Source organism: Kogia breviceps, chromosome 1 (assembly GCF_026419965.1).
Source record: "Kogia breviceps isolate mKogBre1 chromosome 1, mKogBre1 haplotype 1, whole genome shotgun sequence".
Lineage (NCBI taxonomy): Eukaryota > Metazoa > Chordata > Mammalia > Artiodactyla > Physeteridae > Kogia > Kogia breviceps.
This window is the reverse complement of record NC_081310.1, coordinates 156,805,075-156,821,747: the sequence shown is the minus strand read 5'-3', so window position 1 is coordinate 156,821,747 and position 16,673 is coordinate 156,805,075. Positions and strand designations below refer to the sequence as shown.

General features: G+C 46.0%; 1 protein-coding gene across 2 annotated transcripts in view; it reads left to right on the top strand.

Moving 5' to 3' along the window:
* The window catches only part of MRPL37 (mitochondrial ribosomal protein L37), a 21,013-nt gene extending 4,340 nt beyond the window's left edge, over window positions 1-16,673 (top strand). The window contains exons 4-7 of one of the 2 annotated variants that reach the window (XM_059063197.2): window positions 8,615-8,800; window positions 11,148-11,305; window positions 14,389-14,592; window positions 16,452-16,673. In XM_059063197.2, coding sequence (XP_058919180.1) covers window positions 8,615-8,800; window positions 11,148-11,305; window positions 14,389-14,592; window positions 16,452-16,529 — 626 coding nt within the window. In that variant the 3' untranslated portion in view covers window positions 16,530-16,673. The remainder of the gene's footprint in view (window positions 1-8,614; window positions 8,801-11,147; window positions 11,306-14,388; window positions 14,593-16,451) is intronic. The other variant, XM_059063206.1, reaches the window with a different exon arrangement.

The following is a 16,673-nucleotide window of genomic DNA, read 5'->3' as shown; positions in this document are numbered from 1 at the left end:
CTCTGTGCTCCTTGTGTCCATATGCCTGCTTTTATCATAATACACATTATACTATATTATGATTATCTAACATCTTTTCTGTCTGCCCCACTAAACTGAACTTCTGATGATAGATACTGTGTCATATTCATTTTTGTCCACAGTGTCTAACAGTTCATGCCACACAAGGTGGTGACTGAAGGGATGGATGAATTAGTACCAAACCTCAGATGTTTTAGACAGGGATGTTCTGAGATCACAAATGCTGTCTTTGGTGGAATCCTGGAGCAGGGAAACCAGCTGTGGAGTAATTTGGGGTTTTCAGGACATCTGCTGTTTCTCCAACTTGCCCTTTGAGTATGGACTTCCTGGCAAGGAGTCAGCTTTGTAGGGGTAATGGCACCACTAAGGAAGTTAGTGAACCTCATTAATAGAGGAGTACTTGTTGGCCCATTATCAAGTATTACCTCTAATTAAACTGCCCCATTTGGAGCTGTTGCTGGAGGAGGGATGTGGAGGGAATTGAATTGGAAACCACAGTAGAGTGGTCTGCGGGGAGAATCTAAAACCCAAGGTTAGGAGAGGTCCAGGCACATTTATCCTCCTTTCACAATATGTGTGAGGAAACAGGAAATACTTGAGAAAACTGTTCTTGAGGTGTGGGTATGATGTTTGCATACCCAGTAAGGGAGGACACATGCTAATTAAATGACAGTGCTGTTGGCCAAACCATTTTTTTCCCCCACGTCTTTATTGGACTATAAATGGTTTACAGTGTTGTGTTAGTTTCTGCTGTACTCATCTATATGTATGCATACATCCCCATATCCCCTCCCTCTTGAGCCTCCTTCCCACCCTCCCTATCCCACCCCTCTAGGTCATCACAAAGCATCAAGTTGATCTTGTGCTATGCAGCAGCTTCCCACTAGCCATCCATTTTACATTTGGTAGTGTATACTCTCTCACTTCATCCCAGCTTCCCCTTCCCCCTCCACCCATGCCCTCAAGTCTGTTCTTTTATGTCTGTGTCTTTATTCTTGCCTTGCCACTAGGTTCATCAGTACTGCTTTTTAAAATACCGTATACATGCGTTAGCATGCTGTATTTGTTTTTCTCTTTCTGACTTACTTCACTGTATGACAGATTCTAGGTCCATCTACCTCACTACAAATAACTCAATTTCATTCCTTTTTATGGCTGAGTAATATTCCATTGTATATATGTGCCACATCTTCTTTATCCATTCACCTGCTGATGCACATTTAGGTTGCTTCCATGTCCTGGCTATTGTAAATAGTGCTACAGTGAACATTGTGGTACCTGTATCTTTTTTTTTTTTTTTTTTTTTGCGGTACACAGGCCTCTCACTGTTGTGGCCTCTCCGGTTGTGGAGCCCAGGCTCCGGACGCACAGGCTCAGCGGCCATGGCTCACGGGCCTAGCCGCTCCGCGGCATGTGGGATCTTCCCACACCGGGGCACGAACCTGTGTCCCCTGCATCGGCAGGCGGACTCTCAGCCACTGTGCCACCAGGGAAGCCCCTGTATCTTTTTTAATTATGGTTTTCTCAGGGTATATGCCCAGTAGTGGGATTGCTGGGTCATGTGGTAGTTCTATTTTTAGTTCTCCATAGTGGCTGTGTCAATTTACATTCCTACCAACAGTGTGTGAGGGTTCCCTTTTCTCCACACCCTCTCCAGCATTTATTGTTTCTAGATTTTTTGATGATAGCTGTTCTGACCGGTGTGAGGTGATACCTCATTGTGGTTTTGATTTGCATTTCTCTAATGATTAGTGATGTTGAGCATCTTTTCTTGTATTTGTTGGCCATCTGTATGTCTTCTTTGGAGAAATGTCTATTTAGGTCTTCCACCCATTTTTGGATTAGGTTGTTTGTTTTTGTGATATTGAGTTGAATGAGCTGCTTGTATATTTTGGAGATAAATCATTTGTCAGTTGCTTCATTTGCAAATATTTTCTCCCATTCTTAGGGCTGTCTTTTTGTCTTGTGTATGGCTTCCTTTGCTGTGCAAAAGCTTTTTAAGTTTCATTAGGTCCCATTTGTTTATTTTTGTTTTTATTTCCCTTGCTCTAGGAGGTGGGTCAAAAAGGATTTTGCTGTGATTTATGTCATGGAGTGTTCTGCCTATGTTTTCCTCTAAGAGATTTATAGTGTTTGGCCTTACATGCAGGTTTTTACTCCATTTGGAGTTTATTTTTGTTTATGGTGTGTTCTAATTTCATTCTTTTACATGTATCCATCCATTTTTCCCAGCACCAGTAATTGAAGAGGCTGTCTTTTCTCCGCTGTATACTCTTGCCTCCTTTGTCAAAGATAAGGTGACCATATGTGCGTGGGTTTATCTCTGGGCTTTCTATCCTGTTCCATTGATCTGTATTTCTGTTTTTGTGCCAGTACCATACTGTCTTGATTACTGTAGCTTTGTAGTATAGTCTGAAGTCAGGGAGCCTGATTCCTCCAGCTCTGTTTTTCTTTCTTAAGATTGTTTTGGCTATTTGGGGTCTTTTGTGTTTCCATACAGATTGTAAAATTTCTTGTTCCAGTTCTGTGGAAAATGCTATTGGTAATTTGATATGGATTGCATTGAACCTGTAGATTGCTTTGGGTAGTACAGTCATTTTCACAATATTGATTCTTCCAATCCAGCAGCATGGTTTATCTCTCCATCTGTTTATCTTATCTTTGATTTCTTTCATCAGTGTTTTACAGTTTTCTGAGTACAGGTCTTTTGCCTCCTTAGGTAGGTGTTATTCCTAGGTATTTTATTCTTTTTGTTACTGTGGTAAATGGGATTGTTTCCTTAATTTCTCTTTCTGATCTTTCATTGTTAGTGTATAGGAATGCCAGAGATTTCTGTGCATTAATTTAGTATCCTGCAGCCTTACCAAATTCATCGATTAGCTTTAGTAGTTTCTGGTGGCATCTTTAGGATTCTCTATGTATAGCATCACGTCATCAGCAAACAGTGACAGTTTTACTTTTTCTTTTCCAGTTGGTATTCCTCTTATTTCTTTTTCTTCTGTGATTGCTGTGGTTAGGACTTCCAATACTATGTTGAATAATAGTGGCTAGAGTGGACATCCTTGTCTTGTTCCTGATTTTAGAGGAAATGCTTTCAGTTTTTTACCACTGAGAACGATGTTTGCTGTGGGTTTGCCATATATGGCTCTTACTATGTTGAGGTAGGTTCCCTCTATGCCCACTTTCTGGAGAGTTTTTATCATAAATGGGTGTTGAATTTTGTCAAAAGCTTTTTCTGCATCTACTGAGATGATCATATGGTTTTTATTCTTTAATTTGTTAATATGGTGTATCACATTGATTGATTTGCATATATTGAAGAATTCTTGTGTCCCTGGGATAAATCCCACTTGATCATGGTGTATGATCCTTTTAATGTGTTGTTGGATTCTGTTTGCTAGTATTTTGTTGAGGATTTTTGAGTCTATGTTCATCAGTGATATTGGTCTATAATTTTCTTATTTTGTAGTATCTTTGTCTGGTTTTGGTATCAGGATGATGGTGGCCTCGTAGAAAGAGTTTGGGAGTGTTCCTCTCTGCAGTTTTTTGGAAGAGTTTGAGAGGGATAGATGTTAACTCTTCTCTAAATGTTTGATAGAATTCACCTGTGAAGCCATCTGGTCCTAGACTTTTGTTTGTTGGAAGATTTTTAATTACAGTTTCAATTTCATTACCTGTGATTGGTCTGTTTATATTTTCTAATTCTTCCTGGTTCAGTCTTGGAAGGTTGTACTTTTCCAAGAATTTGTCCATTTCTTCCAGGTTGTCCATTTTATTGGCATATAGTTGCTTGTAGCAGTCTCTTATGATCTTTTGTATTTCTGCAGTGTCAGTTGTAATCTCTCCTTTTTCATTTCTAATTTTACTGATTTGAGTCCTCTCCCTTTTTTTCTTGATGAGTCTGGCTAAACCTGGCTAAAGGTTTATCAATTTTTTTATCTTCTCAAAGAACCAACTTTTAGTTTTATTGATCTTTGCTATGGCCGAACCAGTTTTTAGACAGATAGGATCATCAGCCTTGGTCAGTTACCATCACATTGCGATTTGTAGTATTTGATTTGTACTTCTCAAAACCCAAGCATCATGAGGAAGGTTTGACCCCATGGAGAATCCTTAGGAGGCCATTCTCCAGGAATCTTTCCAGATGGCATTTGGCCTCCTGTGGGGACCTCTATGAAGGGCATCTGGACACATTCACAGCGAGCAGGCTTGCTGCTCAGTCAGATGTCAGTTCATTTCGTCATACTCCTATGTCTCCCTGTGGCAAATATGCTAATCTGACTTAAGTGAGGCTTTCTGACTGGCTCTATTTTTTTTTTTTACTCTGAGCTGTTGAGGGCAATCTGGCCCTTTTCCTGGATTTGGTAGCCTTTCTCCTTAGCCTGTAGTTTCAGTATTTCTCTCTCTCCATCCCTCCTTCCTACCATATCATACTCCAGTTATCTGGACTTATTTCCCTAAGCTCTGCCATGGAGCAGCATGCTTTGTGCTGTGGAACATGTTACTCCTCCTTCACTAGAACAGTTTCCTCCCTTTTCTTTGCCTGGCAAACTCTGACACAGCATTTTTCAACCAAGGGCGGTTTTACCCTCTAGGGGGGGATTTGGTATTGTCTGGAGACATTTTTGTTTGTCATAACTTGAACCAGAGCTGGGGCTGGTAGTGGAAGTTCTATTGGCATCTAGTGATAGAGGCTAGGGATGCTGCCAAATATCTATATTGCATAGAACAGCCTCCCTCACCAAAGAATTACCTCGTCCAAAATGTGAAGAGCACCAATGTTGAGAAGCTCTGCTCTTATCCATCTTTCAGAAGCAAGTTTAAAGGCATTGCTTCCTTCAGGAAGCTTCTCAGGCATCCCAGAAGAGGTCAGTTTTCCCCACCTCTGCTATCTCCGAGTGTGGTTCATACTTCTGTTGTGCTCCCTAGCCAGCTCCGTGAAAGCAGAGAGTTATTCTCACTCATTTTTGCATCCCCAGCTTAATGCAGGTGCCTGGGCAGATCTGAACCCACAGCCTCTGAGCCCACAGAGATCCCCAGGCCTCAAGGCTCATTGGAAAGAGAAGACAGGAAGAATGCATTAGTCAGTCCTTCTCTCAAGAAACCTGGGATTAACACCTTAACAAATGTTTTTTTTCTTTTAGGATAAAAACTATTCTTAACTAATCCTTTTTTTTAAAAAATTTTTAAATTTTATATTGCAGTATAGTTGACTTACAATGTTGTGTTAGTTTCAGGTGTGTATCAGAGTGATTTAGTTATACATATATCTATTCAGATTCTTTTCCCATATACGTTATTGCAGTAGGTCCTTGTTGATTATTTGTTTTTCTTTTTTTTTTTAATTTAATTTAATTTTTATTTTTATTTATTTTTATTTTTTTTGCGGTATGCGGGCCTCTCACTGTTGTGGCCTCTCCCATTGCGGAGCACAGGCTCCGGACGCGCAGGCCTAGCGGCCATGGCTCACGGGCTTAGTTGCTCCGCGGCATGTGGGATCTTCCCGGACCAGGGCACGAACCCATGTCTCCTGCATCGGCAGGCGGATTCTCAACCACTGCACCACCAGGGAAGCCCTTTTTTTTTTTTTTTTTTTTTTTTTTTTAATGGAAAGAATTGGGGGAGGCTTTCTAGAGGAGGTGATGATTGAGGTGAGGTCTTATTTATTTATTTATTTATTTATTTATTTATGGCAGTATTAGGTCTTTGTTTCTGTGTGAGGGCTTTCTCTAGTTGCAGCGAGCGGGGGCCACTTTTCATCGCAGTGCGCAGGCCTCTCACTGTCACAGCCTCTGTTGTTGCGGAACACAGGCTCCAGACGCGCAGGCTCAGTAGTGGTGGCACACGGGCTTAGTTGCTCCACGGTATGTGGGATCTTCCTGGACCAGGGTTCGAACCTGTGTCCCCTGTATTGGCAGGCAGATTCTCAACCACTGTGCCACCAGGGAAGCCCCTGATTATCTGTTTTATATATAGTAGTGTCTATATGTTAATTCCAACCACCTAATTTATCCCTACCCCCCCACCTTTCCCCTTTGGTAACCATTAATTTGTTTCTAAGTCTGTGAGTCTGTTTCTGTTTTGTAAATAAGTTCATTTGTGTCATTGTTTTAGATTCCACATATAAGTGATGTCATATGACACTTGTCTTTCTCTGTCTGACTTACTTCACTTAGTATGATAATCTCTAGGCCCATCCACCTTGCTGCAAATGGCATTATTTCATTCTTTTATATGGCTGAGTAATAGTCCATTGTATATATATATACCATTATTCCATTGTATATATGTATCTTTTTTATCCATTCCTCTGTTGATGGATATTTAGGTTGCTTCCATGTCTTGGCTATTGTAAATAGTGCTGCAGTGAACACTGGGGTGCATGTATCTTTTCGAAGTATGATTTTCTCTGGATATATGCCCAGGAATGGGATTGCTGGATCATGTGGTAGTAGCTCTATTTTTAGTTTTTTAAGGAACCTCCATACTGTTCTCCGTAGTGGCTGTACCAAGTTACATTCCCATAAACAGTGTAGGAGGGTTCCCTTTTCTCCACACCCTCTCCAGCATTTGTTTGTAGACTGTTCTTTAAATTTATTTATTGTATTTATTATTTATTTTTGGCTGCATTGGGCCCTCGCTGCTGTGCGCGGGCTCCCTCTAGTTGTGGCGAGCGGGGGCTACTCTTCACTGCGGTGCGCGGGCCTCTCATTGCAGTGGCCTCTCCTGTTGCCGAGCACGGCCTCCAGGAGTGCGGGCCTCAGCAGCTGTGGTGCACGGGTTCAGTTGCTCTGTGGCATGTGGGATCCTCCCAGACCAGGGTTCAAACCCGTGTCCCCTGCATTGGTGGGCAGACTCTCAACCTCTGTGCCACCAGGGAAGTCCCTGTTTGTAGACTTTGATAATGGCCATTCTGACTGGTGTGAAGTGATACCTCTTAATAGTTTTGATTTGCATTTCTCTAATAATTAGTGGTGTTGAGTATCTTTTCATGTGCTTTTTGGCCATCTGTATGTCTTCTTTGGAGAAATGTCTATTTAGATCTTCCCATTTTTTGATTGGGTTTTTTTTTTTTGATATTGAGCTGCATGAGCTGTTCGTATATTTTGGAGATTAATCCCTTGCCAGTTGCATCATTTGCAAATACTTTTTCCCATTCTGTGTGTTGTCTTTTTGTTTTGTTTATTGTTTCCTTTACTGTGTGCAAAAGCTTTTAAGTTCGATTAGTTTCCAATTTGTTTTGATTTTCATTACTCTAGGAGGTGGATCAAAAAAGATATTGCTGCAATTTATGTCAGAGTGTTCTACCTATGTTTTCCTCTATGAGTTTTATAGTATCTATTCTTACATGTAGGCTTGTGCAGGCTTCCTCGTGGGAGGGACTGGTGCTCGCCCACTGGTGGGTGGCGCTGGGTCTTGTCCCTCTGGCGGGCAGGGTCGTGTCAAAGGGTGTGTTTAGAGGCGGCTATGGGCTGAGGAAGACTTTTAAGCAGCCTGTGTGCTGATGGGCGGGGCTGTGTTCCCGCCCTGTTGGTTGTTTGACTGGAGGCATCCCAGCCCTGGAGCCTGTGGGCTGTTGGGTGGGGTCAGGTCTTGGCATCAAAATGGTGGCCTCCAGGACAGCTCATGCCAATGAGTACTCTCCAGTACCTCCACCACCAGTGTCCTTGACCCTGCTGTGAGCCACAGCTGCCCCCCGCCCCCCCCCCCACTTCCCCAGGGACCGTCTAAGATCAGCAGGTATGTCTGGCCCAGGCTCCTATGAGGTCAGTGCTTTTTCTCCTGGGTCCTGGTGCACACGAGACCCTGTGTCCGCCTTCCAAGAGTGGCATTTCTTTTTCTCCCAGTCTTGTCGAGTTCCTGCAATCAAGCCCCACTGGCCTTCAAAGCCAAATGCTCTGGGGATTCCTCCTCCTGATGCCAGACCCCCAGACTGAGGAACCTTTTGTGGGACTCAGAACTCTCACTCCTGTGGGAGAACCTCTGTGATGTAATTATTTTCCAGTCTGTGAGTCGCCCACTCAGTGGATGTGGGATTTAATTGTATTTCGAACGCACCCCTCCAACCATCTTGTTGTGGCTTCTTCTTTGTCTTTAAAAGTAGAATATTTTTTGGTAGGTTCCAGTCCTTTTTTGTCGATGGTTGTTCAGCAGTTAGTTGTTTTGGTGTTTTTGTGAGAGGAGGTGAGCTCAGGTCCTTCTCCTCCACCATCTTGTTCTTGTGTCCCCTTCTATTCTTTAGAATGAAGATCACTAGATTAGGAATGATGTGACCTTCATTTCAACTCCAGTCCTGTTACATGCTTGTTTTGTGACTTCAGCCAGCCCACTCAGTCCTTTGGATCTGATGTTTCCTTGTCTACTCCAAGGCCCAGCAGAGGCAGAGGATGGCACCCAGACATCAAGTGAAGGAGGCTCACCTGCTTACATGATAAGCGCAAGGATGAATTTGCAAAGTTCTGTTTTCTGTGATGAGGCAGATCAGATAGTAAAGCTATAAAAGACTTGAGGAGCATGGCAGGATGAAAGCTTTAGACTTTGCCTAGCTAAGGCTTTAGACCAGGTTAGACTAATCGTTTTTCTCCCCCTTTAGAGTCTACTCTCATTCAGGTCCATGGTTCCAGTGGAGCCCAACTGAATGCCAAGGATCCTCTGTCCCCCATAGCCTCCCGAGAGGAAGTAGAAGCTACTAAGAATCATGTTCTTGAGACCTTCTATCCCATATCTCCCACTGTGGGTCTTCAGGAATGCAATGTTTATGATGTGAACAATGACACAGGTAAGTATCAAAGCCTTTGACTTTTAGGCAGTGTGCAGATGAGGGACAAGCTTTCTCCAAAGAGAAAGGAAACACTGAGTACTTAGTATCTGCTAAGCACCTCATGTTCATTTTCTCCTAAGAGCCGTGTAGCAGCCCTGTGAGATAGGTACCAGTAAACCCCATTTTATAGGCAAGGAAACTGAGACTCAGGGAGGTTTGGATTGGCTCAAAGGCTGACTTTTCTTTTGACCCCTGAGAAATAATCCTGTTACCTCAGTTGTAATGGGTAGCTTGCGGGGCTTTTGACCAGGCATCAGATGTTTCATTTATTCATAGTTCCCTTGAAAGGCACCCCCTCTCTGTGTACCCTGTAAACTCTGCCAACCTCCTGCTAGGATGGAGGAAGCCCCACAGTCCTTGAATGGGGCTCTTCATCCCACCTTTGTCAAACAAAGCACCACCACCTCCCCAGTGAGCCAAGACAGAAACTAGGGAGTCAGGCTGCGCAGGCCTGCAGTTCCTGCCATCCACTCAGTCATTAAGGTAGCACCTTTCTCCTTAAGCTCTCTCCATTTCCACAGCTACACCTCGGTCAGTCCCTACTGTCTCTCATCCAGCCTATTACCACAACCTCTCGACGGGTTAGTCTGACCCAGGCTATTTTTCTCTCTGGTCCCTCTAGTTCACAGTTCCAGAGTAGTCTTTTGTTTGTTTGTTTGTTTTATAAATTTATTTATTGATTGATTTTTGGCTACATTTAGTCTTCGTTGCTGCACGTGGGCTTTCCCTAGTTGTGGAGAGTGGGGGCTACTCTTCGTTGCGGTGGCTTCTCTTGTTGCAGAGCACGGGCACTAGGGCGCGTGGGCTTCAGTAGTTGTGGCACATGGGCTCAGTAGTTGTGGCTTGCAGGCTCTAGAGCGTAGGCTCAGTAGTTGTGGCTCACAGGCTTAGTTGCTCCGTGGCATGTGGGATCTTCCCGGACCAGGGAGCGAACCCATGTCTGCGCTGCATTGGCAGGCGGATTCTCAACCACTGCGCCACCAGGGAAGCCCCAGAGTAGTCTTTATAGAACACAGATTTAATCCCATTGCTCTCCGTGCCCACCTCCCCATTGCCTGTTGGATAAAGTTTGTACTCCTTAGCTTATCACATGAAGGCCTTCACATCTGCCCTCTGCTCCTCTCTCCAGCCTCATCTTTGTCTCTTCCCCGACAAGCCCCCTGTATTCCAACTGTGCCTTTTCTCACCACCATGCTTTGGCACTTCCTTTTCCTTCTGCCTGCACTTTTGACCATTTACCTCTTTTTGTGTTCGTTTAATGATTACTCATCTGTCACAATTCATCTTAGGACTCACTTCTTCCCAGAAATGCTCTGCAACCTTGCAGTCTGGTCAGGGGCCTTTCGTCTGTCCTCACACAGCCCCCTGGCTTCCCTCGTGTCTTGACATGTCCCTCTGTGTGGATGTGATCAGTTTTCCTGTCTGTCTCCCCTCTAGACTTGGTGAGCCCCTCAAAGGCAGCGGCAGGCATCACGTGGGCTCTGTTCCTGGTTCCTGTGTTAGAGCTTGGCAGAGAGTGAGTTCTGAGTGTTGGGTACTCACACATGTGGAGGAACTGAGGCAGACAGGAAAGTCATGTCTCTTTTTCTTAAGTTGTGCTCTCCTCTGGGATTTTCAGAGCCCACACTTTCCCAGCCTCTTTCTGCCTCTGTTTCACCCACTTTCGCTAATCCAGGTCACTCACTCTAGAAGCCCCCAGCCTCCGAGGGTTTGCTCATGGCCATATAGGGGAAGCAGTGGTGACCTGGCAGGGTTGTGGCTGAGATGAACAAGTGCTGAACTTTGATGCTCAGCATACTGTTGTGAGGTATGAGGCAAGTCACTTGTTACTAATAATCAAGTATTGAATTTTGCAAGTGATTCGCTTTAAAAAAAAATAATTACCATAGATTTCAGGTTACCCTTCTAATATCACTATCATCTGTGTGCTTGAATGAGCGAGAAAGGGGTGGAGTTAGAACTAGCTTGCAAGAATCACCTGGAACAAGTTGGCAAGCATTTTCTGTAAAGAACCAAATGGTATTTTAGGTTTTGCAAGCCACGTATGGTCTCTGTCACAGCTACATGATAGACATATGTAAATGGGTGGGTGTGGGTGTGCTCCAGTAAAAAATTTATTTACAAAAACGGGCCAGATTAGGCCGGCAGGTTGACGTTTGCCAGCCCCTGAGCTATAGTGATAATATCTACCTTTACTGAGTCTCTGTCGTGCCTGGCACTCAGCTGAGGTCGGGTGACTTTCCTGAGGCTTTGGGGCAGGCTGATTAATCTTTTCTACCCCTCTACATGATGACATGTCTTGCAGGATTCCGGGAGGGTTATCCTTACCCCTATCCGCATACCCTGTATTTGCTGGAGTCAGCCAATTTACAACCACACCGCTTTCAACCAGATCAGCTGCGGGCCAAGATGATCCTGTTTGCCTTTGGCAATGCCCTGGCTCAGGCTCGGCTCCTCTATGGGGTACGTATGTGGAGAAGACCACTGAGCTGCCTGACATTGTGTTGGTTTCCTGCTTTACGCTACTCAAGGGAAAGGGGGCATGGAGGGATTTATTTTTTTGCTTGACTGAGGAGTTTTAGGGAGAGGCACTTCCACTCACCCTACAGAGATGAGCTGCCATCTGTTGGGGGCCTATGATGTGCTTCTCTTTAACATAAGATGCCTCATTTTTTTATCACAATAACCCACAAGGTTTCATTACGATCCCCATTTTTCAGATTATGCCTCTGAATCCCAGGGAGGCTTTTCCAGCATTACACAGCAGTAAGTGGTGGAGAAAGGATTGGGACTAGGTAGACCCAACTCCTAAGGCTTCAGTTGTCTGTGCTCCAGCACACTGCCTCTGTTCTATACTGTTGGAGCCCAGAGCACAAGGCTCCATCGGGCAGGCAGGAGGAAGTGAAACAGGAGATGGCCCAGGCCTGCCTGCCCACTCAGGACAGGTTCTGAGGAACCAAGATACCACTTGGATGATAGCCCTTTGATTCTAAGAGGAGGTCTCAGGGACCTAGATGTTACAGAATGCAGGCTGAGTGGTTGTCACACAGTGCTGTCCCAAGATTGGAGGAAAGCCTGGCAGGGGAGCGAAGGCCTCCAGGAAGGGGATGGCAATATGGGAGTCCCCAAGCAGGCCTGGGACACCAGATCCCTGACTTTTTGTGTGTGTTGTGGGTCAGGAGGGGAGGGATGATTTTGAGGGCTGCTGTCGGGCTCCCAGGGCTTGGTTAGAGCCTAAGGCCCTCCTGGAGGAGTGATGAACTTCAGAATGTTCTGTTTCCCATCTTACTTGGTCTCGGTGGGGTTGGTACAGTGTGGTTAGCCTAATGAGATAGAGAGTACTATGGACTTTGCCTGTATTGAGCATCTGCTACATGCCAAACATTTAATTAGGGCTCTTTATAGCAGTGGTTCTCAAAATATGGTCTGGATTAGCAGCATGAACATCATCTGAGGACTTATTGGACATGCAACTTCTCAGACCCACCCCAGACATCCTGCATCAGAAGCTCTTGGGGTGGGGCCTGGCAGCCTGTTTTAACAAGCCCTCCAGGTGATGCTGGTACAAGCTCAAGTTTGAAAACCACTCCACTAAAATTTGAGAACCATTGCATTATTTAATCCTTGTAGCAACCCCCCATGGCACATACTATTAGCTTCATTTTACAGATGAAGAAACTGAGGCTCAGGGAGGCTCAATAACTTCCCCAAGGTCACACAGCTAAGAGATTAGCAGCTGTCACATCTTTATGTGACCTTCTTGTGTCTTTCCAGTCCTTGGGAGGTTATCTTAATTCCCATTCTCTGACATACTTTCTGAAGGCTCTGGAAGGTTTGGTAACTTGCCCAAGATCCCACAGCTAATGAGTAGGGAAGCAAGCATTGGAGCCCTGATCTCTCCAGCTTCAAAGGACATGCTGCCTCCTGACTCTGGGCAAGGATAGGGAGGCAGAGATAGTCACATGCCAGGTCCCAGGCCTGCAGGCTCATTGTAGCTTCTGTGCCCGCAGAGCATGGGTAGCAATGCTGTCACTAATTGCCACCCAGTTGGGTAGGAGAGGAGGCCTCCCCCACCCCCTCCAGGTACAGATTATTCCTGGGGATGTGAAGTTGAGCAATTACGGGAAGAGCCTCTGTGTAAAAGGTAAAATTGCTGAGAAATTTATGTACTACCTGCAGTTTTATTGATCTGTAGAGGGAGATAAGAGTCAATACAGAATTCTCAGCTAACACTTAGAGGTACTTTTCTTTTTTATTTCACATGCAGCTAAAAACAGGTATTTCTAAGGCGAATGGTCCCAGTGTGGCCTACACTGAGGTCTGACATTAGCTATTCCTAATGTCAGATTCAGCCCTGGAATGGTGAATGTAGGCAGCATCTTTGAATTAAGAATGCTTTGCTTCATGGGGCCTGCGTATTGAATCTTTGTCCAGTGGATAGCAGTCACCAAACTGGATTCCTGCAGGCTTAGTAGGGTGAACACATGTTTTGTCATCCAGACTGGGATACTTTTGAGAATGGCAGAGGAGCTACTGTCAGATACAATGGGACACTAGGTGTAGACCAGAACAGTAAGATTCCAAGTGATTTAATAGCCTGGGGTCTGATCCTGGGTAACCTTGAGCAAATTATACCACCTTTTTGAACCTCAGTTTCCTCATCTGTTGAGTGGGTATATACCACTGGATTTATGAGATTAGAGGTGACTTTATGTAAAGCTGGTGTGATGCCTGGCACGTGAGAGGCCTTCAGCAAATGGTTGCTAGTAGTATTACTGTTACCAAGTGGCACTAATTGAAAGAGGTAATCAGCAAATGTGTTGACTGGTGGAATCCTGGGGCTGACACAGCTCGAGTGGACACTCAGGAATCTGACACATACTCAGAGTTGCACTGAGAGGCTGAAGCGTAGGTGAGATGCCTGCCGGTAGGCTTAGGGCATTCCAGATGCCCAGCCCTGAGGAGTAAAGTAAGGCAGATGGGAAGTGTGACTGGTGTAGCACTAGCCATTGTAGGTTCTGATGCCACACATCGTTGTGACTTCAGATGAGTCACTGCCTCACCCAGTCTGTTTCCTCAACTGTCAAATGGAGTGAGAACTGAATGAGATTATACATATTACATGAATTGACCCTCCAGGTTAACATTTGATAGACGTCACTGTTGTCACCGCCAGGTTATGGCCATGAGTTTGAGGGGTTCGCCGTCACTAACCTCCCAGCTCATCCTTCTGTGCTGTGCAGCTTGCCTGGCAATCACCTCTCAGTGGCAGGAATTCGTACTTTAATGTGCTCAAGTTGAAGAGCAGGTACCCTGGGGCCACAAGGCATCTGAGGCCAGCCAGAGCCAGGCTGGGTGTGGGCGAGAAGGCCTGGCTCTGGACAGTGCCCTCAACTCCACATTCTGTTTTCAGTGTCCTGCAGGGGGAACCACTAAAGAGGGGTGGGGGGTTATTTCAAAGGCCAGAACTAGAAATTGCCTGGTTTGTGCTGTTCCTTTTACCCCACCATTTCTGATTTGATTTACTTTTTCTCTTTTCCTCTCAGAACGACACTAAGGTTTTGGAGCAGCCAGTAGTCGTGCAAAGTGTGGGCACTGATGGACGTGTCTTCCAGTTCCTGGTGCTACAGCTGAACACCACAGATCTGGCCTCTGATGAGGGTGTCAAGAATCTAGTCTGGGTAGACTCGGATCAGCTCCTCTATGAGCATTTTTGGTGTCTCCCGGTGGTCAGAAGGAAGGCAGTTGTGGTAAGTCCAGCCGCGTCTGACCTGGTGATGGGCCCAGGGCCAGGACTCACCCTCCCCAGAGTGAGCCTGGCTTGGGGTTGACGGGATGCTTGTGAGTGGGACCCCGGCTTTAGGGTCTTCACGCTCAGGACCTCTGCCTGGAGGGATACTTCAGCCCTGCCCATTACCTAAAATAGCGCCTTCCACCCTGGGCCCCAGCCCGCTCTTCACCTCACCTCCCGCGCTCCTCAGCACCCACCACGCCCAGCTCCTTGTAGCTCTCCAGTATGCGCCGCTGCCTGAGTAGCTGAGGATCCCAGTAGTGCTGTTCCTTTTACAGAGGAGGCTGCTTCCTTCGTGCTCCTTCCTCCTCTGCCCCACGCAGCCTCCCCCATTTCTCTGTCGTCTGGTTGTCCTCTGTCATTGCATTCGCATAAAGAGCCATCATCCCAGTCCCAGCCTTGCTTAAGTACCTTGGGTGGGTTCCCATAGCCCCTGGGTCCCCCCATCACAGCGCAGTCATGCTGCTGTCCTATAGTTACCTGTTTATGTGTTCTTCTCCTCTGTTAAACCGAGCACTGAGCTCCTCAAAGGCTGAGTCCATGAATGATGCATTCATTTCATTCCTCCGTTGTCACTCACTGCTGCACCTTCAGTGCTCAGCTGACAGAGACCAGGCCTGTGTTCTGTGTAGTGGGCAGTGGCAGTATCTAAATAGAATCATAATGTAATATCAGGCAGTGATAAGCACTCTGAAGAGACAAAACAGGATTGCAGGCTGAGAGAGAACAGAGTGGGGTACTGCTGGATCTGTGGCAGACTAGCCATGTCCCACACAGGGCCTGAGTAGATTTGTTTAAATGTAGTTGTTGAGCCTTTGAACATTATCTGTATGTTAGTGCAATGATGAGTTCTCCAGTGTCTATCAATATTGTTTACCCTTGAAATGCCTACTGGTCTGGTTCCTCTCTTTGGCCTCAGACACCATTCATTGTCCCTCACCTGTGCAGCGGCCACACCAGCCTCCTCCGCGGCCCTCTGCTCTTAGTTGTGCTCTCCCTCTCCCCTTCACGTCCTCTTCTTTCAGCCTCTTCCTTCCAAAATAGTGACTTAGTGCCAGGCCCGTGCTGCTGTGGTCATGTGACTTCTCCTTACCTGTCTCTTCCCGCACCCACCCCACCTCCGCCAGCACGGACCCTGGGCTCCAGCCTCGCCCTAGCTCTTCCCACCGTCATTCGTGCCTCCGGACCAGTGCATATACTGGCCTTTCTGAAGTCTCCTTTCTTTTTCCTTTCTGGCCCATTCTGTTATACTTGCCCTTTAAGACTCATTCATACATGCTCTCTTCCATGTATGGAAGTCAATGAGTTAGTTATTTTCTCCCCTGTTTTCTTAGCGTCTTTTTCCTGCTTCTATTATGAGGCCCATCACCTTATATTATCACTATTGCAAACCTGGCTGGAAGCTCCTTGAGAGTGGGAGCCAGATTCAAGTCATTATTGGGTTTCCAGCACTGGGCACAGTTCTGATACAGAGAAGGTGCCTGATAAATGTGTGTGGAAGGAGTGAGGGATTATTGTCCCTGGGAATTAAAAGGGGCAACAGAACATTTGCTTGTGGTGGTTGAGGTGAGCAGGATTAGGGATCAGGGCAATGTCAGCAGACGATTTGGCTGAAAGGTGCTGGGGTGCTTCATATCCTCCTCGCTAGCCCAGCACCCCCGGCATCTCTTGGCACCAGCTCCCCAGAGCTCCTCCTTGGTCGTGAGAGAAAGAAACAGTTATTATCCAGGCACTTAGGATTTGCATGAAACCGACCTTTGTTTTAATTGCTGCCATTAAACCTAGTAGCAGGATCCTAATGGGCTGTGTTCTTTCCAGGAACCTGTTGGGCCGACTGGTTTCCAGCCAGAGACATTCAGGAAGTTTTTAGCTCTGTATTTGCACGGTGCTGTGTGAGCCAAGGACCGTTCTGAGGCCTGGAGCTCCCTGTGCTCCCTCCCCCGGAGGATCCTGGGGCCTGGGTGGTGCCTGGGACCTGCTTGGAGCCCAGTGCTCCTTTGGCTGGTGGTCTCGCTGACAATAAAGAGCCCTTCCGGTGCA